The 23,919-nt window shown below is 32.7% G+C and overlaps 3 protein-coding genes across 14 annotated transcripts; 1 reads left to right on the top strand and 2 right to left on the bottom strand.

Moving 5' to 3' along the window:
- Positions 1-406: 406 nt before the first annotated feature.
- Positions 407-9,165, top strand: AR401 (S-adenosyl-L-methionine-dependent methyltransferases superfamily protein). Its single transcript, XM_039040996.2, has 7 exons — positions 407-855; positions 1,637-1,768; positions 2,275-2,475; positions 5,672-5,768; positions 7,407-7,510; positions 7,687-7,738; positions 8,703-9,165. The coding sequence occupies exons 1-7, from the start codon at positions 635-637 to the stop codon at positions 8,922-8,924; spliced, it is 1,029 nt and encodes a 342-aa protein (XP_038896924.1). The 5' UTR covers positions 407-634; the 3' UTR covers positions 8,925-9,165.
- Positions 9,166-11,602: 2,437 nt separating this feature from the next.
- On the bottom strand, positions 11,603-15,100 carry LOC120089499 (uncharacterized). Its single transcript, XM_039047026.2, has 7 exons — positions 14,895-15,100; positions 13,962-14,103; positions 13,799-13,861; positions 13,665-13,712; positions 13,503-13,556; positions 12,382-12,439; positions 11,603-11,922 (listed from the first exon to the last, which is right to left on the bottom strand). Exons 2-7 carry the CDS (start codon positions 14,046-14,048, stop codon positions 11,879-11,881), a joined length of 354 nt encoding a protein of 117 aa, XP_038902954.1. The 5' UTR covers positions 14,049-14,103; positions 14,895-15,100; the 3' UTR covers positions 11,603-11,878.
- Positions 15,101-18,045: 2,945 nt separating this feature from the next.
- LOC120088347 (uncharacterized) lies at positions 18,046-23,608 on the bottom strand. 12 transcript variants are annotated; one of them, XM_039045934.2, is made up of 8 exons: positions 23,236-23,608; positions 20,946-21,192; positions 20,484-20,555; positions 20,318-20,391; positions 20,039-20,177; positions 19,520-19,600; positions 19,327-19,416; positions 18,046-18,464 (listed from the first exon to the last, which is right to left on the bottom strand). In XM_039045934.2, exons 2-8 carry the CDS (start codon positions 21,189-21,191, stop codon positions 18,381-18,383), a joined length of 786 nt encoding a protein of 261 aa, XP_038901862.1. In that variant the 5' UTR covers position 21,192; positions 23,236-23,608; the 3' UTR covers positions 18,046-18,380. The 12 variants fall into 12 exon arrangements, with proteins under 12 accessions (XP_038901862.1, XP_090164499.1, XP_038901937.1 ...); XM_090308373.1 differs by having other exon boundaries at positions 20,946-21,158; positions 23,236-23,513; XM_039046009.2 differs by having other exon boundaries at positions 20,045-20,177; positions 23,236-23,513.
- Positions 23,609-23,919: the final 311 nt, after the last annotated feature.

Here is a 23,919-nt window from a genome sequence, read left to right on the forward strand (position 1 = left end):
CATTTAAAACTTCAAGAAGACTTTTAGCTCTAGCTCTTGTTTTTTTTTTTTTTTTTATCAATATGGATATTCAAGCCTCAGATTTTAATGAAAAAAAATGTATGCCAATTATCTCTTAATTGTTCTCACTCTTACTTTCGTTTTTTTAGTAAGCATGAGAGATTTGAAACTCAAACTTTAAATAAAGAGATAAACACTAATGACTTTTATTTGTACTATCCATACTAGATAAATTAAACATCCACTTTTGGAATCTAGGAACTTTTTTTTTATTTCCTTATTAGATGAATTCCATTTTAATACTGTAAGTCAACGTTCTCAAAATCATCGAATTTGGAAAAAGAAAAAAAAAAAACCATCCAGGTAAGAAACAATACATTCAAACTTATCCCATTAAATGCAAAATTAAAATAAAATTACATTGAGAAATCAATTTCATATTTTTTAAGATAACAGAACCACCTTAATATTGTATTATATTTGCAGAAAAAGCCCAAATTTGACGCCTTATCACAAGATCGATCCACCCTCCGCTGTGATCGGCTCCGTGTCGTACCAACCAAGGTTCTTCCGATTCAACCCCACTCCTAAGATTCCTTCTAGGGTTTCTCTTTTTCTTCCATTTCTTCCGGTCATGGCTGCGATTCGATTGACGCCGGAAGATGCCGAGTTGTTGCAGCAGGCTCGAGCTGCTCCGTCCGCCGTTGATCTGGTCTCTGACGATGACCGTTCAGTGGCGGCTGACTCATGGTCCATCAAGAGCGAGTATGGTAGCACCCTCGACGATGACCAACGTAATGCCGACGCTGCTGAGGCTCTATCTGCTGGGAATTTGCGTGCCGCTTCTGATTACAGGTCTAGCGTAGTTTCTTCTTTTGAATTGTTTACTCTAACTGGAAATAGTCGAAAGAAACCCGAGTTGTTTTGAAACTCTTGTTTTATTTGGCAGTTGGGAACTTGGCGTTTTCTTCTTCTTCTTTAGTTTAGATTGATTCCTAAAACATTCAATGGTCATGTTATTCTCATTCATTTCTGGAATTAATGAATATGGTTCTGGGGCGCAGTTCATGTAGTTTACATTTCTCTTACACTTATATTGAATTCCTGAAGGTGTGAGTAGAATCTTATTATCTCTTGCTATTTCTTTCCTTAGTCCTATGGACTTTGGGCGGATTTCCTATATTATTTTCCCTTTATCTCTTCAATCTGGAGGAATGGGAGAGCTGTATTGTGTCCCTTTTTACTTTGCTTAGAGATTAGATCTATGTTTCACTTTCTTTTAGCTTTAACTAATGTTACAATAACAATTGATTTGAAACCATCCTGGATTGCCCCGGCCAATGAAAAAGTTGGTTTGTAGGTAGTGGGTTCAAAGCATGGTAAGCACTTACGTAGATCTAATATCCTACAAGTGTCTTTAGAGTTTGACGGTTATCCTGCATGAATAGTCGAGATACGTATAAATTGATCTATACACGCATAGATATCTTAGGATCTCAATAAAGCACAGCAAGTCGTATGCTCCATTTTTATCTACATGAACAGATTAGAATATAATAATACTATTAATCTGGTGTAATGGGATATTTTTTAATGGGCTTATTTTCATTCTAAATAAGACTTGTTACATTTTCAGTTCTGACAAGGATGAAATGGAACCAGATGCTGAAGCTGTGACATCAATGCTAGGTCTCCAAAGTTATTGGGATTCTCAGTATGCTGATGAATTGACAAATTTCCGTGAACATGGTCATGTTGGTGAAGTCTGGTACGTAAGAATTGCTTAAGGTATCTTGTTCTAATATTCTTGTAATATCATTATGATGTTGCCATTCTGGCTAAAGATGTAGTTAGTAGTTAGCTGCACTTGAATTTTGCTCAATTTTTTAGCCTTCTATATTATTCAACCAGATCGTATTCTGTTATCACTTTTCCTTGTGTATATGTTGGTACTCTCTGTGTACTACTGTTAGTTCCGCTGAGAAATTAAAAAACTATTCCTGGACTCTTTAACTATTTGAACGTGATATTAATTATTAGGTATTTGTCATCCTAAGGATGATTATACCTGGTAGTTATTCTCAATAATTCATCTTGAGGACTAGGGTTCTTTTGAATGCAATTTGTGTTGTTAAACTTGATTCATTAATTAGTTAATCTATAGTGATTAAAAAATAAAGTAGATTTTTTAGATTGATCGGGTAGAATCAGAGAGAGACTTGACTTGTATCTGTTTATCTAGCTTTCTATTTTCATACTTTCTTCATTCTTCAGGTTTGGACCTGAAGTTATGGAAACTGTTGCTTCTTGGACAAAGAGCTTGTGTTGTGATGTTTCACAAGGTCGGTTTCCCAATCAAGCTGATAATGTTAAGTCACTGAATGTTGATCAGGGTTCCAAATTCTTGTCTAGTTGGAGTGTACTTGATATTGGGACGGGAAATGGTTTGCTGCTTCAAGAACTTGCTAAGGAGGGGTATGTTTTGAAAATTTGCCTTTTGATTCTTGCTAACATATGAGAAGGGTTTTCTTCTTTGACTAACATCTTATTTCAAGTGGATAAACTTTGTCATAACAGATGAACCAAGTAAAGGCATAAGCTTCAGTAAATAAATTGAGTAGGAGAAAGGATATTCTGGGCTGGGGACGTTTTATAATTAATTTTTTAAATATATAAATATATTTTAGATGCTAGATCCTTTTCTCTCTTATTATCTTTTCGTCGAACAAAATAAGTTGGAGGCAAAAATCTAAAGTGAAGTGGCAAATTTAGAAGGGACTTATTTTTTTCACCCCTCTTTTTCCTCCATTGGTTAGACAATTCAAAGAGATGCAAACATTGGTTGGTATACTAGTTGATAATGATGGAGAGATTATCTTAGGTAGTAGAAATTTAAAGCGTGCTGCTCTTCGTTTTTTCTTCCCTCTCCTTTATACACATCTCATCAAAACTCCCTTTGTTATTAGTGTATCTTGGCATTCAATTAGAGGGGATATGATCATTTGGAATCTTCTTTTTCCATGAAAGAGGAGAGTGGCATAATATTACTCTCTCCCATCCATTTATCTTATGAATTAGGGAACAGCAACCGATTAGCTAAAACTAGGAAATGGACAATAAGGGAAGAAACTGACTTTTCTTTCATGTTTGACCATGTACATCTACTCTTGAGGAATATCCACTAGGTTAAGGTTGTCGAAAGCATTTCTTTTTGTTGGTAAGAGATTGAGGTTTTATTGAGAAATATGAAAGAATATACAAGATCATATAAAAAATAACCTATACAGAAGGAGCCCAAACAAAAAGAGCCTCCAATCAAAACCTAGCCGATATTTATAAAAGGCCTTAGTGGCAAATGCCCATAAGGAGGTGTTAAACCTAATGTTTTTCAAAAGTACATCCCACTAATGCTCAACCTCTCTGGGAATCCTATTTTTTCTTTCAAGCCAAATACACTATAACGCCGAGGGGGGAAAAAACTACCAAAGAACTCCCTTTATTCCTAAGGAGGGAACGATGCGACCCCCTCGATCATGGATACACTCTATTACGAACGAATGGAGCTCCAAAGGAATCCGAAAAATGACCCCAAAATCAACTGCACAAACTGCCCACTGCTGAACAAATGATTAAAATTCTCCAACGCTCCTTTCCACATAATGCAGGGGTAAACACGAAGAAGATCATCTTTGAATATAATAAAAAATGTCGACCTTTTCATGCAAAACCTACCTGGCAATGAATTTGACGTTCTTTGGAATTTCAACCTTCTAGAAAGAAGGAAACACAGAGGCTTTTGGGGAAGGAGAGGGAAGACACAGAGACTGAAATAAGAGCTAGAAGAAAAGCCCCCCAAAGAGTTTAAGGGCCAAAAGCAATTATTTATTTTTTATTCATTTTTTGGGGGTGGGGGGATAAGGAACAGATGTGTATATTCAAAAACAAAAGAGAGAGCCTGAGGAAGAATCCTTCTCCCTTGACTGATCTGAGCATCCCTAAACCCCAATCAACCCAAGTAGGGTTGTAACCTCCGACATTTTTTTACATGTCAGAGGACGGGCGAATGGTGAGTAAATGGAGAACGAACTGGTCGAAGGCTACAAAATCAAAGCCACATAGACAAATGGGGAAAAATAAAACAAAGAGGATTAAACAATCCTCTCAAAAGTAGGTATCGTAGTCTTCACCTCCACTTGAGCATTTCAGGAATCAAGAGAAGAAAGAATGATGGAATTAGTTTTCCAAGGGTTTGTAGCAGAACCCTTAATCCCACTAGCTGAGCCCAATCAAGAGGGTGTAAGCTGTACTTACTGACTATGATTTGCCTCCACAGAGTGTTAGGTTTCTGAAAAAAGCACCATAACCGGTTAGCCAATAAAGCCTCATGACCACATCTCAACTTACCGATGCCTAACCCCTGCCTCCTCAGACTTTGACACCACCTACAACCTGACCAAAACATACTAACCCCCCTCCTTCCTCCTCCCATAAGAAATCCCTCGAAAGAAAATTTCTAAAGAAAGGCAGAAAAAACCTTCAACTACATCATCCACATTGATATCAGAAATCACTCAAAAGACATATCTAAATAAAGGGAAAAAGCACCATCTCTAGTTGTTTCTTAAATGTCAGATTTTTCTTCGACTTCTTTATTGGATTCTTGTTATAATACTTCAATAGTAGTTGGAATTTTTTGCTGGGTTTATCCTCCGTCTCCAAAGAAAAGATCTGCAACCTAGTTGCCACTAGATCACTAGAATTCACCTCTTGCCCCTAGGAAGCTGATAGGAACAATATTAGGGGGTAAGTAGGGTATTAAGGGCATATTAGTAATTAGATAGGAAGTCGTTATAAATAGAGGGGGAGGGGAATGTAAAAGATAAGCATATTTTGGTAAATGATTTAGGACTTGAGTATCTCAAGAAGGGAAGGTCCAAGTACCTTGAACACTTGGTTTATCTCAGAAGCTTTCATATATATAAATATACATTATATGATCACTTCTTTAGGATACTCATTGCCAGCATATTCTTGTATTCTCTGATGAAAGGTTATGTTGGTTTGTTGACTTCCTTTCCAAATAACTTCCAGCCTTGCTGCATGATTTTCTTGGAGGGCTTTTTCTTGAAGGAAAAACCAAGTTAATTTGATTAGACCTCATATGTGGATCTTTTGGAATGAAAGAAATAGAAAAGATATCTTGAGGTTGAGGAGAAAGAAAAACAACTCCCCTCCCTTATTTCCCCTAGTTTCTTACTTTCTGCAGCTGTTGCTTGACACCTACATCTTAGCTTCTATTGGTGCCAATGGGGATGGAGAAATCAGGCATCTCTATCTTCCTTCATTTTGGTTGAGGTTCTTCTTCTAAAGAAAGGTTATAGTTTAGGCTCTTCTTTTCTACCATTTTGTATGTTTCTTTTCAATTATGTAGATTCTTAGCATTTTTGTGCAGCATTTGCAGGTAAGTAACTTAACGGTTAATCTAGGGGATTAAGACTTTTGTACTCAACCAGAAGTTGTTGGGCCTTAATTGTCCAGTATTGTTAAGTGAAAGGCTTTAGTTTTGAAGTCAATTCAATCATAAAGGCTGAAAGATTTTAGTTACTAAGTTATAAACAAGCTTGCAATTAGCATCAGTACTTACTGATTGTCATCTTGCATTTCCTTGCAGATTCTCTAATTTGACAGGAACTGATTATAGTGAAGGGGCAATAGATCTTGCTAGAAGCCTTGCAGAGCGAGATGGTTTCTCCAATATTAATTTTTTGGTATGACTTGGCTCGAGGATATTTTGATTACCGTACTTGTTCTCTTTTGTAGTCTTTGCAAATCTATGTGTTTCTCTCTCTCTTTTTTAAACAAGAAGCAAAATTTTTCAATGAAGAAATGAAAAGAGACTATTGCACAGACAATCTCGTTGTCTCTCTCTTGGATGTAATATGGGATATAGTGACCTTCTACTAACAAAATTGATGTTTTTGGACTCTGGGAATTGGTAGGGATTTATTTTTGTCTTTTGTGAGGACATATATCTGTTTTTGCCTTACATGTTCCTGATTTTTTTTCCTTTAAAAAAAGAATTAAAATGTTTTCTGAATGACATTGTCACATTTTTACTGGGCTATAATATGACTTGCACTTTGATGCGAATAATGCATGGTTGATCTTGAAATTTAGGTAACCTTATTTGGCAGTTATCATGGATACGAAATAGCTGGTAATAGACTCACTGTTGGGTTAATTTTTTTCCCCTCCTCCTTCTTCTTCTTCCCCCTCTCTTCCCCTTTCTGTATAAGGGATAGTAATTGAAAAATTAGATTCAGGAGGCAGGTTGGGAATGTAATAGAGGTGGGTGGTTACCTGTTTTGTCATTTCACTAATCTATCCAATTGTTTGTTAGATTATGTTGCATTTAAGTTTCAAGAAATGATAGCAAGCATGATTTGAAGATTAGTGGAACTTTTTAAAGTTGAGTAAATAAAATTAACAAAATACTTATTAAATAAGTGGTAGTTGTTAAATGCCCTTGGTTTCATACTAGCTCGTTCGATGTCTTTTTGAGCTACATGATTGGGTGGTTAAATTTTGGCGATCAAGCATTGTTGGGTGTAGTTTGAAGTTTTTAGCATCATAAACATAAAAATAAAATCATCTGCAGATCCAGAAAGAAAGTGGAAGTAGAAAATCTTACAAGCATGAAAATTACAAGTTCATTTGCTGTCAACCGTCCTAGAAAGATCCAACTCAACCTTTGTGCTACCCTTATTTGTGGAAAGTGTCTTATTTCAAGTGTATTAGTATAGACATGTTTGGTATATATATATATATATTTTTGTACTCATTTTGGTACTTTGGTTTCCTTGCACTTTGAGCATTAGTCTATTTTCATTATATCAATGAAAAATTTCGTTTCCTTTAAAAAAGGAAAGAATAGTATGGACATGTCTAGAATTTCAAAGCTCAGCACTTCAATGATTCACGAATCGCAGTGTAGGGTTTTGGAGAACTTCTTTCATTGGGTAGTTCATGCACTGTTGATGAGTTTTCAGATTGCTCTTTAATGGTCTTTTCTTGGTTGGTGGCATTTTGTTGGGTTTCTTTGGTAGTTTTGTAGTAGCCTTTGTTTTTCAGTATTTGAAGAAGGCATGTTGGTCTAGATGTTTGTAAGCTTATCTCTAAGTGGTTGTATTTGTTGTTCTTATCATTTCTTTTTCTCTCCTTTTGAGAGTTTGTATCTTTTAATCGTTTATTCTTTTTCATTACAATCAATGAGAAGTTGTTTCTTTGTTTTGAAAGAAGTATAGTTAGGAAATAGTAGGCTTCTTAGATTTTTATAAACATTTTGTTACTCAGTTTCTGCATGATATCGTGCAATCATCATAATTGTATTGTTTTACATGACTTAGGTTGATGATATTCTTGAGACAAAGTTGGAAGGGCAATTTCAACTCGTTGTGGATAAAGGGACTTTAGATGCAATTGGATTGCATCCAGATGGTCCTATTAAAAGGTATAGGCAAATATATGCATACTCTAATACAGTTGTATTTGGACTGTTTCACATTGGACCGGTGCTTGCTCCACAATAAATAGATAATTGGTTATTTTCAAGTTTCAGTTCGATAGATATTGCTGCATGGAAGATCATGTAATTGGTATTTCTTTATTTCTTTTTATTACTTCCAGGATCATGTATTGGGAGTCGGTATCGAAACTGGTGGCTCCGGGTGGGCTTTTGGTAAGGCTTTTCTTTTCCCTCTTCCACTAATCTGGCAGAAAAATAAATAATTATAATGATGGATACTTCATGCTAACCACCACGAGGCATCCTAGTGTTTTCATGTCATGGGACAAGTGATAATGTAAAAGTACTTCAGAGTTCAAAACCTATGGCCACCCATCTAATTTTAAAGTCCGAGTTTTCCAACATCCAAATATTGTTGCATCTTGCAGATAGTTCTATTTATTTATTTATTTATTTTGATGAGAAACATTCAAAATAATTTCATTGATAGGATGAAATTACAAAAAGGCATAAAAGCTATATGGGAGTTACATATAGCTTTATGAGATGGCCCATTTACAAGAAGTATCCTCTTCTAATTTTGTACTTTGTTTAAAAACTACTTTTATCCTTTTTGAAAGTTGCAATATTACCTTTGACCTTTCATAAATGTTTCAAGATTACCCTTAGAATAGAAGTCCGTTAAAATGTAGGATGAAAATTGGGACATAGAATGATGTGGATGTGATTTGGAACGAAAAGTGGGAACCCAACATTGTCACACCATTCTAGGTCACCACGACGCCCATTCAAGTCCCGATTTCCATCCCAACTTCCAATGAATTTCCACTCAAAGGTTATTTTGAAGCATTTATATTTGGTCATCTGTAATACTGTTATTGCATCCTTTTAATTGAATTAGAGCTCTTCTTCCCCCACCCCCTCTGGTTGTAAAATTTAATACATCAGAAAAATTGAACAAAGGACGAAGTTCAAGAATATTTTTTTTTGTAATTTAGGCATTATCATGAGATTCATGAAATGCGTGTGAGCTCCCCAATTTTTCCCATTTACATTTTATGTTCTTTGGCAAATTTGAAATTTCATTCTCTTGGAGCTAGTGCATATACATAAGCATCCTTACTTCGGTGAAACTGCAATGCAACTGGACTGACTTGCCGCTGGTAATTGCTTGTAGGTGATCACTTCCTGCAACAGCACAAAAGATGAACTTGTGCAAGAAGTTGAGAACTTCAATCAAAGAAGGGTTAATTCCTTTGCGGAACCGGAGTCATCCGATGAAACACAAAGAGAATCGTCTACATTTCAGTACCTCAGCCATGTTCGTACGTACCCGACATTCACCTTTGGAGGATCTGTCGGATCTCGTGTTGCCACAGTGGCATTCCTTAGAAACTGATTGTGCTAGCTTGCCATCTTGGATTGAAGTCATCTCTGTATGTTATACACATTTGTGGATTTGCAGTGTTTGAGCCTACCACAATTTGCCCCCCAAGAGTCAATGTTGTAATGGTTTTTTTTGCTTTAAAAACCACAAGACTTCGCGTTTGTGTAAACTTCGAACCATTTTCCAGGATGTTTAGCTTCTTCTTAGGGAACTGATGTAATTACGGTGGGGAGTAAAGTGGAAAATTACTAAATTGCAGCTTCTTATCTGTCTGATGTTGAGAGATCTAAATGCCTAATAAACCATTCAACCCATTGTAACTTGACATTGAGTATTGATATTGCCTTTTTGTTTTTAGTTCAACCATTACGGAAGTGAGATCGAATCATCAACTTTTAAAATGATAACTAGCGTCTGGTCAATAAGTTAGGTTTGAATTTGATGTATTGGGATTATTCTCATTGCTTATCATATTGGTTTATTATGTTGTGTTGAAAAGAGAGATTGCGGTCATGTAATTGTTAAGTATCTTGGTCATTTTTATGCACAAGAAATCATAATCAATCAATGGGAGATGGGGAATAAGAAAATTCACTACCATGGTGTTTATGGAACTCTAAAATGCGAAACAAAGTATGGGTCCTATCCTTAAATCTATAATTTTGATCCGCAATCTCATTTTTTCAAAATATGTCTTCAATCACATTCTCATTGATTATTACATTGGATCTCTTTTCACACATTTTCTTTTACTAACTTTTCATCGTTTCTAATTTTTTCTAGATCCATATCCATATCTATATCAATAATCAGAATATCGACTACTGATATGCATAATTTAAAAGTTGGCATTTTTTCCCTTTTATCCTCATGGTCTCTAGATTCATACCCTTACCTATATCAATAATCTATATCGATATTGATACTAATATCCACAATTAAAATGTTAGAATTTTTTCTTTTTTATATGTTATTTTTGTTTGACCATATTTATTAGAACAATCCTTGAGTTAGAATTTTTCTTTTTATGCATGATTTTGGCCATCTTTTTACACATTTGTATGAAGATTTTTTTTTTCCTTGTACGTGATTTTTTTATTAGTTTGAAGAAAATGTAATGTAAATTTTTTAGATTTGACTCTTTGGTTTAAGAAGTTTTTAAAATCTTAAGTTTTAATCTATACTTCTAAGAGGTTTTTAAAATCTTAGGTTTTAATCTATACTTCTTTCTTTATTATGGATATGTTTCAAGTATTTAGGTTTCATTTTTTTTTTCTTATCCCAAATGGAAATGAGAGGATGAGAATTATTCTTCTTCATTCTCGTTTTTAAACCATATTACAAATCATGAACCAAATTGTTGGTTTTAAAAAGCATTCTTTTTAATGGTCTCCAAATACTATTTTCTATTATTTTTATGACGGGTCTTCTATATTTAAAAAAGTACTTGCGATTATCTATTTATCTTTGAAGAAGAAATATAACTTTAAATTATGATTATTATTATTTGAAAAAAGTACTTATAGAAGAGTTAATTTTGTTTATAATTTTTTTTTTCACACGTTATTCTAAACACATTATTCATGACTTAAGAGAATTTCAAACCAAACCAAGAATCAATCTTTTTATCTTGAGAAATTGACATATCTTTAATAATGTAATAAATATTGTTTTAATTTTAAATGTGTGATTCCACATTCTATACTTCTCTTAATCATCCAAAAAAGCTCTAGTTTTGTATTGAGTCCCACATTTAATTTAAATTGATTTCCATTCTAAGTGTAATAAAACAAAAATCTATTGTTGTTATATTTTAAATATTTATTAGCTTTAGATTTTAGATCATTTTAAAAAAAATTAAAACTTTGATCTTATAGGAAAAAATGTATTTAAAGAGTTGTTCACTTATAATAATCTAAATTTTATGTATAAATACCTCACTTATCTTACTCTCTAGATACATAACAAAGTAATTGGCCACTATGGATTGAGCCATATGCTTCTTTAATATTTATTTTCTACCTTGTGAATTGTGATTACATAACCCATTAATAAAAATAAGAAAAATACAAATTGATTAAGTAATCAACTAATTAGGATATTTAACTATAAATGACGCACATATTACTTCAGTTGTATTTAGAAAAAACTTTTAACTACACAACCTATTTATTATGATAAATCGGCTAAATTTAACAAATAATGTGATAAACCATTAGATATGCACACCATCATCTACTTAATGCTGCAACGTACAATCGAAGACTAAATAAAATTATACTCCAAAATTTAATTTCCAACATAAATGTTATGGGAACTTTTTAAGTTAAATTACAAATTGAGATTCTAAACTTTGGCTATTTGATCTAACTTTTAAAATTACAAATTTAGACAAATTTGAAAGTCTAGGATTGCATTAGATATAAAATTTAAATTTATATCTAATTCATTTTTAAAATCTTCAAATTTGTCAAAGACATATTAGGTACCGAATCAAAAGTCCTGAGACTTGTTGGACAAAAAAATGAAAGAATTAAAGACTTAGAGATCAAATAGTCACACGAGCCTCAAAGTTTAGGGGCTAAACTTGAAGCTGAGAGAATATGACATACAAATTTCAATGATAAATCTTATAATTGGACTAAAATCAAATTAAATTAAGGGTGGTAAGATAAAAGCACAGTCTAGAATACACAAAATCTCAGAAATCTACTAAAACGTTTTTGAATGACTCATAAAATAAGTCATAATATTTGTCAATTGTAATCAATGACAAATATGAAATAGATCAATGTAGTTACCATTCTCCATACAATAGATATTCTTAATGTAAACACAATAACAAATCCTGAACCCGAGCAATTGTATTCTAAAAAACAAAAGAAAATTGCTCATACCTAGATAGGCATTCCACAGGAGTGAGATACAACAAAACAGCTACAACAAGCACTAGAAGAAGCTGTTCTTCATTCATTCGGAGTTGCATATTCATTTGGAGCAGTTCCTCCATCTGCATGAATATAAACATATACCACGATCATAACAATACCATACAGCGTAGAGTTGTTGATAATGGACGAGCAACTTTCAAGATTTGTATATATTGAATTCTTTACTTGCAGAAGTTTCTAATAGGTCCTTGAACTAATGGGATTGTGTTTGATCTCTAAACTTCTAAAGGTTTCTAAGGGGCACTAGACTTTAAATTTATGTTTAATAGATATTTGGCATCAACTACTTAAATTTAACGTTTATGACAACAAATCACTTGGAATTGTTTGAAATCAGAGGCAGCATGGCATTATATAATATAGTACGGAAGCCAGGTAGATGCGTTAAGCTACAAACCTAATGACAAATACGTATTAGACACATAATTAAAGTTTGAGTAGATAGACATGATCTTGAAAGTTTAAAGACTTAATCGAGGTTGGTTAGTTTCAGCTAGAGCTTCAAATAATAGGCATACCTTCGCCATCTGATGGAGCACAAGGAGACTTCCTGTATCGTGTTTGCTGTTGTGTTGGCTATGGAAGAGAAAAGAAATTGCAATCACATAAGTCCTGCTTGATGATGGTATTAACAAAAGAAGAACAATAAAAAGAAAATTACAAGACTAACAAATCATTTCACAATATTTGTATTGATGCCTTGTCAAAGTAATGATAGTAGCAGATATGGCAATGACAGCACCATCCTTCTCAGGATTAAGCCACGTCCGTTATTAATTTTCAACCTTTTCGATCATATTCTCTAAGTACTCAAACTTTTTCACTTATAACTTCTTGGAGAACTTTTCTTCTCTTGGGAAACCTATATGGTGTCACTGTAATTGATTGGGTCCTATTGGCTGATTTTGGTAATATTCACTTTCATTTCTTTGGGTACTTTCAAATGTCCAACTTTAGTCTCAATATTTTTTTTCCCTAGTGTGTTTCTCTCTATGTATGCTTTCACACAATTGTTTTTAACACATCTCTGTCCGAAAACTCTCTCACTTATCCCTTGTTTACATATTGTCTTTCATGTATTTTTTCTAAGATATACTTTATTTGACCGAAACATTACTCCCCCTAGTTTGTCTTTGAACAATTTCTCTCTTTCATTCTTCTTGGTTAATTTCCTTGTATGAACATTTCACTTTTTACCTTCTTGCAATTTTCTTCCAATAAATTACAATGTTGTTTGTTATTATTATAATTCTCTATAGGTGGAGATTAAGATGAAATATTATTAAACTTTCAATTTAAATTTCTCAAAAACAAAAGTCAAGCAAGGGTTCCCTCCTTTTGCCTTGAAGGAAAAACACTCTTATATTCTAACATAATAACTAGATACTAAAATTAGACAACTGAAAACAAAATGGAAACTAAAATTGTCATGACTTAAAACTTTTTATGCAAGAGGTCAAGGTCTAAATTTTGAGATGGACACATGCACTCTGTTCAGCACATGTTTTTACTCAAGATCTCTACCCTAAGATAACATCAAAAGTTAAAGTTATCTACTTGAGATGAAGACCATATGCATAATATAATGAAGAGTTTGTTTCTTGTTCACACACACACATTATGTATGCATATTTCCAACCTGTAATTTCGGTCGAAGAGCTTCTAAAGGTCCTTTAGGCTTCTCAACTCCTTGCTGCAATCAGATAAATTAAGGAGGACATATTAGTGAATTAGTGAAAATTATGCAAACTAATTTCAAAATCGAGTAAAAATGGCAATATAAGTATATAATGCAAAATACCTTTCCCAATGCCCAATCAGCAGAATCAAAATAAGCACGTTCATGATCCTGAAGTTGGGATTCAAAAGCTTTACACGCATGTGGAAGGATGCACGGATCTCAAGAATATAGGATTTTTGACAAGAGAAAAGTACCTTCGAAATGAGTGGTGGCTTCTTGGGAACAATTCCTCCATATTTTTTCTTTATAACTTCCTCCTGTAGTGAAAATTAGCCACCAACTTCAAATTGGTAACTTTGCAATAAAATTTGGACGCTATTATAGAAAATTTAAATGCTTATGTATGAAGTTGCAAACCTCCTTCCGAGAAGACGACATAGATTCTTCAGATCCAACATGTTCATCTCCATCCACTCGTTCGGTCACTTTGATATGCTCAGACATGATTAACTAGTAAAGCTTAGTTAAGCAGCAACGCCAATAATTATAAAATTGCAGCCTGCAAGTAAAATTTAAAGAATCATTAGTTATAAGTCGGGCAAATAAACTGGAACCAGCCCTCCTATGCCAACTCTCTTAGTTGACAGACGGAAATCAGAGCTAAAATATGACAATATTTCATCAATAGAAAGCAAACCATCCAATATCAGAAACAGGAACATCTACCACTCAACCTTCCTCAAGCCCTCACACACACACACACACACACAGCATTAAAAGGAAGAACCAAAGATAATAAGGAAGGAAAGAAAAATATACAGCAACATATAATAATAACAAAAAAAACTTATGCAGATTACATTATTCTTATTTCATTAGATGGAAAAGTATTGGAAGAGAAAACAATGAAAAGAGAAACTACCAATAACTACATTGTTCACTCCCCTCTCCATGGATCCATGTTTCCACCCACCACACCGCCATATTTAATCTTGAAAATTACCTAATTAACTTTAGAACTAAGAAGAACAAGATCTTCTTATTTTCTCCATAAGATTGAATACATATCACGCTAATCCAGAGACAATCAATACCAATTACCACAAACCCCCAACGGCATACATAATATTCCATTTCCCGGAAACAGAGATCACAACGGTCATTTCTAATTCCATAAATTTCTTAACTGAATTACATAAAAATCATAAATGCATCTAAAAATCAATATAAAACGAGAAAAAAGGAGAAAAAAACGGATAAAGAAGCATCGGGTACAGAGAATATAGAAGAACACAAAGCTTACTGTGAAGCATATTGTAATGGAAAAGAGGATTGATAGAGTAATAATACCTTTGAAGCTGCAAAAATGGCGATGGGGGAAATAGGATGAAGACGATGAATTTGAACCCCGGATCTGATCTGCTCGAAGAACGACAGATCCCAAATTATTTGTTTTGTTTTGTTTGTTTCTTATTTTATTTTTATTTTTATTTTCATTTTCATTTTCGTTTGTTTGTTTGTTTGAATTTTTTTTGCTCTTGCTGAATGTAAACGGCAATTTCACATGTACATTTGTGGTGGCCTACTTTGAACAAAATAGTGAATTTGACTTTCTTTTTTTTAAAGAAATTTTTATAATATTTTTTTTTAGGTTGATCAAATGGAGGGTGGAGATTGAATCTTCGACCTAAGAAAATTGTATATAAGTGCCTTTATGAATTGAAATATATGCTCGAATAGGCTAATTTAGATTTGGTTTTGAATCATATCTTGATGTATATTTATTTTTACTTTTTTAATAGTTGTTTTGAAGACTTTTTTTCAATAGTTTAACACTAATTAATGTTTCAAAAAGTTATTTTTACTTCAACTATATGTGACCAGAGAAATTTGAATCTTTAGTCTTTTAATTAAAGTTATAATGCTTTTGGCTATTTTGACTAGTAAATTTGAATTTTCATTTTGTTCGTAATATGTATTATTAAAATGTATTATCTTAAACAAAAAAAGTTATTTTCAAATATAGGAAAATTATCCAACTTATTTACAAATATAACAAAATGTCATTGTTTTCAACATCAATAGACGATGATATTTTGTTATATTTGAAAATATTACCATCAGTTTTACTATTTAAAACAATTATCCTACAAAAATAAATGTTTTAAATTTGATATTTGATCTACAAATAATTAAATCTAAGATGTATGTCAAAACAATGCAATTCACAACTAGCTAATTAATTGATATTTTATTTACAAATTAGGACTATTTTCAAATATAGAAAAATAGCCAACTTATTTACAAATATAGCAAAATGTGTCTACCACTATCTATTAAACAGTGATATTTGCTATATTTATAAACATTTTCAGTAGTTTTGCTATTCAAAATAATTACCCTACAAATTAATAGGTCTAGGATTTGTGTCAAAACAATGCAAGCTAATTTCAAAAATAGTATTTTTAGTTACTAGTAATATTGCAACCAAAAACTTTGTATGGATTTAAAATTAAAAAATAATTATTAAGAGGTCCTTTTAGAGTTCAGTACATATGGGTGGATAAATTTCAACTAACCTCTAACCTCACCAACGATATTACCTGCCTTAACAAGCTAACTATGCTCATGATAATTTAGACTTATTTGTTTTATTCTTCCTATTTGAATACTAAACGACATATAACTCAACTAACATATAGTAACAAATATATGGTTCGAATCTCCCAATTTCATATTGTACTAAAAAATAATTGAATTGTAACTATTACATAAATTCAAGATACAATATGAAAGAAATTTAGGGGTTGTTTGAAACACTGAGATGATATAAGATGTCTGGGGAGTTTTGATGTCTATGTTTGGGATGCAGAGTCGTATTGTCTGAGTTTATATATGTGTTTGAGTGTGCAGAGTTCATATGTCAGTGATATCTAGTTCAGTTTTTTGTCCTCTAAAATAATTTGCCTGTATGAACACTATTTTTTTAAAAAAATCTTATAATTCAATTATTGTATCAATTCAGTTTTTGTATTCAATTATTGTCTTTTAAATAATTCTTTATTATTGTTGTTTAAAAAAAACTCAGTAAAAATTTAATAATAATCATAAATAGTCAACGAAATACCAACATTTAAAAATACGAAATTTAATTCTAAGTCAGGGATGGACGTACCAACTTTTTTTGTAAAATCTTTTTCCACTTTTTAATACTGAACATATATATATATATATATATATATATAATGTTCAATCATGACTTGAATTTTGAAAAGAGTCTTCAAAAGTAAGACAAATAAAAAATAAAAATAAACGAAGAAAAGTAGTACTTATAAATTTAATTTTTAAAAACTATCGACAACTAAAGGGTTATGAATGGTCAATTAAATATTTTAGTGAGACATTTAAAAAAAAGTATTGCTTCTGTTTGATTTTAGGGATTTTGTTGAGGCTTTTCTCATATATATTTACGGATGAGTTTTCTATTAAGGTTTTATAATAGGCTTTTGAATAGTAGATTTTGAATATCAATGTTGTATACGAAGATTTTTTTAATTTTTTTTTTATTTGAGATATTGTATACAAAGATTTAATCTAAAATATTGTGATTTTTTTAATAGGCATTATATAGATAAATAATTGATATACTAAGTAAATAAAAATAAAAACTTGAATGACATAATTTATGGATAATAAATTATTAATATATTCTATCACATGACACTGGAGGGAAAAACGATATATATAAATTGAAGATAAAAAATGGACGCATGGGACTAGTTTAAAATACCATGGTTTCTCAATAAAATGGATATAGTGAGAAAAAAATTACATCCGAAGTATAATGAAATAAACTGAAGAAAAGAATAAAGAAATAAAAACGTAAGTGGGCAATAGGAAGGGAGGAGGGAGTGATAATCGAGTATGAGAAGGGAGGAGACCTAGAAAGTTGGGGGTGGAGAAGCTGAGAGAATTGTTAAATGAGGGTTGTTGTGTACATGTTGAAGGAAGTGAAAATGGGAGATGATATATTGGTGGGCCAAACAATGTTATAGGAACTATATCATCTTCCCACATAGGATATTGCTCCCAAAGAGGCCCTTATTATAACCAGGTGGGTCCAGCACAAACATAACTCAACTAGCATAAATGTGTACAATCAGCTTTGAAGTCGAAAATTCAATCCCACCCCACATGATATATATACATATATAACTAAGTGGAATTTTGCATTTTTCTATTTAGTCACCTCAATTAAATTTTATAGCTCATCTATATTTAAGTTTGAAAGCCTTTGATCCTTAAACTACTTAAATTGACAAGTCACAGTTGTCTTAGTTTTGAACAAAACTCAACCCATACCAACCAAAACTACACTATTTTTAATCTAAAATCTTCCGCAACAGATTTAAGAGCAAATTTGGCAGCCATGAACAAATAAACATACCATTAAAAGAAAAATAAAAGAAAAGAAAAAGAAACTAATAAAAACACATCCATCTTTGAAAGAACTACTGATTTTATACAAATGAAATTCCTTTCTAGTTTACCATTACACACTTCATACATTAAATAGTGAGCCAACGATTCCATGGAATAAAAAGTTTGATTCAACCAAAGAAGTTTCTGCTGCTTCCCCACAGATGTGAACTTCACTGCAGAAAATAACCAGGTCATGATCGCCTCGCTTCAAGGACCATACGCAGCCTCGTGACTCATAACTTTCTCACAGTGAAAAGCGATTGATGACCTTCTATGCATTTCATCAAACCATTTTCCATCTTGTCGTTTCGTTTTCGTTGTTTCCATTATATTATGGACGAGGCCAATGTATTGTTATCTCAAGTGGATGAAGCGTGATTGAGAATGGTTTGTCGAGTCACCTTCGTCATCTGATGTTGTGAGCTGAAGACGGGGAGCCTAACACAAGAATACGAGTAGGCTCAAACATCGTATTTGTTAAATGTGAACGGCTAGACATCAAGCTTCAGAGAGAACAGATATCCAGAACCAATTTTCAGAAATATGCCCTCTCTACTACCATATGTTTATCATGGTTGGTGTTCTAATAGAGGACAGTACAATCATAATTTTTTTTCTCTTAAAAAACAAAAAGCTTACTATTGAAGAGTGAAAAAAGTACAACTAGATGGACCCAAACACTCTTTATTATTATTTTTATTAATCATTTATTTTGCCCAAAAATTGTACCAAAAGTACACTGGACCCAGTGACGCACTGACACTTTTTTACAAATCTTTAACTTTCCCCTGAAAATTTACTATTTTGAAGCATTTCAAAAACTTCAAGATTAGTTGGTAAGAGTTTGAAGCTTAACAACCAAAAAGAACTAAAAAGGCATTTATTCTTACTTTTTTTACCCTTTTTGCATTTAATATCCACGGACTCATGGGTCCTTAACATGATTTTTCTATTTCAAATCATGGCTGATCCGATTCTGTTTTATATGATAATATTTATTAGGAGTGAGATTTGAACTCCCAATTTCTTAGTCGATGACAGATGTTTTAACTAATTAAACTATATTCAAGTTGACAGCGAGTGATCAAATCAGGTTAGCTTATATGCAGCGAGACTACATTAAACCAATACATGGTACTTAAAATTAGAAACATGGTTAAACAAGAGAATAAGGTTCTAACACAATAGGCCAACAATATTCATAGGTACCCTATTTTGGATCAACCACATCGAAAGTCCAAGCAGTTCATATGATGAAATGTTCTTCAGAACAAATCTAGATACAGACTGCATCGCTAACCTGATAATGACGCCGCCGTTGAATGGAAGTAAATGCCTTAACCATGACATATATTGGTAGAAGAATCCCAACAATTCTCAAGATCATTAACTGAAATATACAGCACATGAACTTCTGGTTCTTCATTGGTCTCAACAATGGAAAAGGTCCAAGGGAAGGAAAAGTAGATGGGGAAACCGAGAAACAAACTTACCATTAACAACGTGAATGAATACCCTCCAGCTCCACTAATTACAATTGGTAGAGTATGGCGCAAAACGAGAAGAGCGATAAACTGCACCATATATACAAATATGATTAGAAGTTTCAAAATGGGGAATGTTGGTCAATCCAACTAACCTAATGATACAAATATGAGCAAGGAGAATGCATGTTTAAATCCTATTTTAGTTATGAACATCAGTACGTGTTTCATTCTCATCCTTAAGCTTCAAAAATCAACTTTTAATATTATATTTCATCTCCTAAACTTAAAATAAAGGACTACGTAAATTATTTTCATTAATATTTAACAATCCCACATTTAGCATACTACACGTGACCTTCATCACAATAGGACCACCTTCACAAGCGAATTAAAAGGAATCAACTAGCAAAAAAACGAATTAATACTTTTTGATCTGCAGAAGGCATAACCAATTATCGAGGCACTTAAATTTGTTTACAAAAATAAGGAAACTGAAATGAATTAAAATGAAGAGGTAGGGAATACAATTACTGCAACCACGCGGCAGCACAATATGCTTCTCGGAGAGGGAGCGAAAAATTCATCGAAGTCAGAATCGAGATACTCCTGATCGGGTGTACCTGCAGGTACATGCAGGTTCAGTCTAGACATCTCCCAATTTCCCCTAAGGCCACAAAATTTAATGATAGCACTGTTATATCAATAGTGTTGAAAAAATGAATGAACAAGAATTGAATAACAAGGTATACTAGAGAAATTGCATGTGAAATGAAATGCATTGTGGAAGAGAGGTAAATGGATAACCTGAAATGAATTGGTGAACTAATATCTCCACAATAAAATACAGGAGGAGGTGCAGTATACCCTGGTTTAAAGTCCTACAGAATAAGAAAAAAGGCTTCTTACTACCATAAATTTAGCCATGCAATGAGACATTTAAAGAAAACAAAATAAAATAAAAACACCAAACCTGGTGGCAAATCTCACAGATTGTATTGCCTTTCTCGTTGCTCCACCGCTGAACGCACTTTCGATGAGCATACTGCAATTATCAACACTAATTGGAAGCTAATTATCAAGGTGAACCATCTAAATGAACACAGGGAGGATTGGAAAGGGAAAGGAAACCAAGAATAGTACAGGATGCTCTATCCGTGCCATGAATCTGATTCTAACCTTTTCAGTATAGTAACAAGTACTTATAAACTAGGATACCTGACTTAGCAAGTGTTTTATAGCATATTATAACATCCTGGGAAAAGATTTGGGGAGGAAGATAAATTTGGATACTGAACTATATGCAGCAAATGTTGACAGGAATGTTATTCAAACCAGTTTAGTCACCCATACAATTTGGAAAAGAGGGATTACAAAAATAGCTATCTGAGTTTTATAATTAAAACTAGTTGGTGTTGACTAAACTAAATCTAACCTTCAAGCTGCCACAGCAAGAGCATGGTGTCTCCATATTTGAGTCATCATCCTCATCATGACAAATTCTGCACTGAACAATACTTGAAGGTGACACGGATTCGACATCAATATTCAGAGAAGATATCATATTATCTGCATTTGTTGATGCCATAGGGTGACAAATTCTGCTTTTTCTCTGAATAGTAGCTTCAAGGTTTGATTCAGTGAGCAACTGATCCACCAACAGCACAAAATGATCCCCCATTCTTCAATTGCCCAATAGACATTGGTATGAATGAATGTCAATAAAGTAAAATAAAATAAGCCAAATAACATTTACAACTATGTAGATCAATTTTGTTTGCTGCAGTGACCAACATCCATTGGAATTCAGATTGCTTCTCAGCATAATATATTGATAGATAAAGAGCAGAAAATATAGAAAGAAAAGAAACTTTCAAACTTGTGGAATTTAAATCCCATGGAGCGATGGTGTAACTGGTAAGGGCTGTGGAATTGGGATGTTTGGAGATATCATCCAAGATATCAAGTTCAATTCCTAGGTGGAAAAAAATACTTATTTAAAATCCTTGTTGTTTTTCTAAAGTTGGTTTTATGGTGGGAAAAGCTTCTCGAAGATCAATGAGGTGAGCCATGAGCATGCAAGGAATGAGACAGCTGATTCCCCAGTTCTTCAAAAGTAGAAAAATAAAAAGATGATGAAGAAAGATTCATTAATTTTACCTGAAGATTAGACATAATGTAATAATAATAAATCTGCATATAAATAATCATCAGATGCAGAAGAAAAGAAAAGGGAACAAAAATCTGAGTATTAAATGTGTTGTGAAAAGTAAAAAAATGTGTAAATGTACAATCAGATTCTCCATCATCTTGCTAAGGAAGTAAAGAAACTAAAGGTTTGAGCCCTTGGAACTTCACTTTTTTGGGCATCAATTGTTAGAAAGTTCAACTGCTGCAGAACAGTTGAAACTGTTTATTTCTTTTGAGAAGTTTATTTTGAGCATAATGCTATAGGTACTTCCAAAAATAAAAACTAAATATTTATAGATGTTTATTTCCCTCCCTATTTTCTCCATATGTTAAGATGGAGGAGCAATAGTAAACTAATTCCAAGAAGAAAGAAGTCTCTTTAATCAATGAAATGGATCCTAGTTTGACAAACAAGCAAGATCATGAGATATAGCACTTTCGGACAAATGAAAAACCAACCGCTCCATACGGCTATCCTTTTAAGTTATCTTTTTTAGGGGAAAATAGACAAACTTTTCACTGATACTCGAAAATTTACATCAATGCTCTAAATACAATTTTGTTTATATCACTGCTCTAAGTACAATTTTGTTTACTCCAATGAAAAGAAGTTAGAGATGTTTGGAGGTACCCTCCAGAGTTCAAGGTTCAAACCCAAGGTTGAAAACTTAGGTGCTGTTTGATAAAGCTTAAATACCAATTTCTACTTATAAGTTCCTTCGTTTTGTTATCAACTTTTTATTAATATTGAAAAAAATAAGTCAAGTTTTGAAATAAGAATAAAGTAGCTTTTGTTTTTGGAATTTGACAAAGAATTCAAGTGTTTCTTTAAGAAATGTGAGTATGAAAATTGGAAAGAAACAAGCATAAATTTCAAAAACAAAAAAACTAAAAATATCAAATGACCCTTAATAATTTAAAAGACTTATCATCCCTAGAGATTGATCTTTGAATGGGCAAAGCATTCACAAAAATGAGTAGGAATAGCCCTATGGGCCACGGGCATTATGCATGGATTTTGCCCCAAAGAAAGTAGTTCCTAAGACCTCTGAACTGATTCAGACGTTTGAACTCATCATTCATAGTTTAAGACTGAGCATGAAAACATAATCACAATCATGTTCACTTTTTGAAGCTTTGGCAGCACCTCATTACAAAAATTGTAAGAATGAAAGGAAAAAAAAAACCACTAAGAACACCAAAAACCAAACAACACATCAAGTTATTAATACCACATAAGTGATATAAAAACTCAAAGAACACACACAAACACACACACAACATTGGACCCACAATGGGAAACCAAACAAAAACAAAACCCAGAAATCAAAACCGAAGAAATTCATGAAAACAGCAACCCAGATCAAGAAAAGTCTAAAATTAACGAAAATGCACGAAAAGAAACAATGGCATCAACCTTCAAACAACAAGCATCATGATTGGCAATTGAACAAACACGTTACAGACAAAAACTTATGAACAGGATGTGAGTTAAGATTAAATGCAAGAGAAAAAGAGGAAACAAGGATGCTTACGAAAATGAGAATAGAATTTGTGCGATAGAAGAAACAAACAATATCAGCCTTCTTTTCCTCCTCCTGCTGGTTTTCGAAAGAGGAAGCAAGAGATGGAGTGTTCTTACAATTCCATTTACATTTCTCAAAGAAAATTTGATAATTTCAGTAACCCAAATCAACAAACAACCAATTATTTATAGCGAAAAATGGATTGAGAGAAGCAAAGTTTGTGCTCTTTTTTCCCTCTTTTTCTAGGAGAATGTAGCGGGAGAAGGAGAAATAGGAGAGATTCTTCCAACCGCAGAAGGTAAGTCCTTGTCCTTCATAAAACGATATCTCAATTCGCCGTTTAACAAATCCGAATATCATCAATTTCTCGAGGGATATTTTCATTTTCTCATATATGAAAAATTATTTTAAATAACAAAATTACTAAAAATATTTTCAAATAATAGCAAAATATCACGGTCTATCTATGTTAGACTATTATCTATGTCTATCATGACACAAATAGATATATCGCGATTTTTTGTAGATAGACTAAAAAATTTTACTATATTTAAAAATATTTTGATCAATTTTCTTATATTTAAAAACAACTCTATATATTAATTTGATTAAAACTTTTATGGATGTATCAATTTATGCTCTTGTTCAAATTTTGTTGTAAGAATATCATTTGTTTGTATAAATTAATTTTTT

This window comes from Benincasa hispida, chromosome 1 (genome assembly GCF_027475165.1).
Source record: "Benincasa hispida cultivar pf3 chromosome 1, pf3_genome.v1.1, whole genome shotgun sequence".
Classification (NCBI taxonomy): Eukaryota; Viridiplantae; Streptophyta; class Magnoliopsida; order Cucurbitales; family Cucurbitaceae; genus Benincasa; species Benincasa hispida.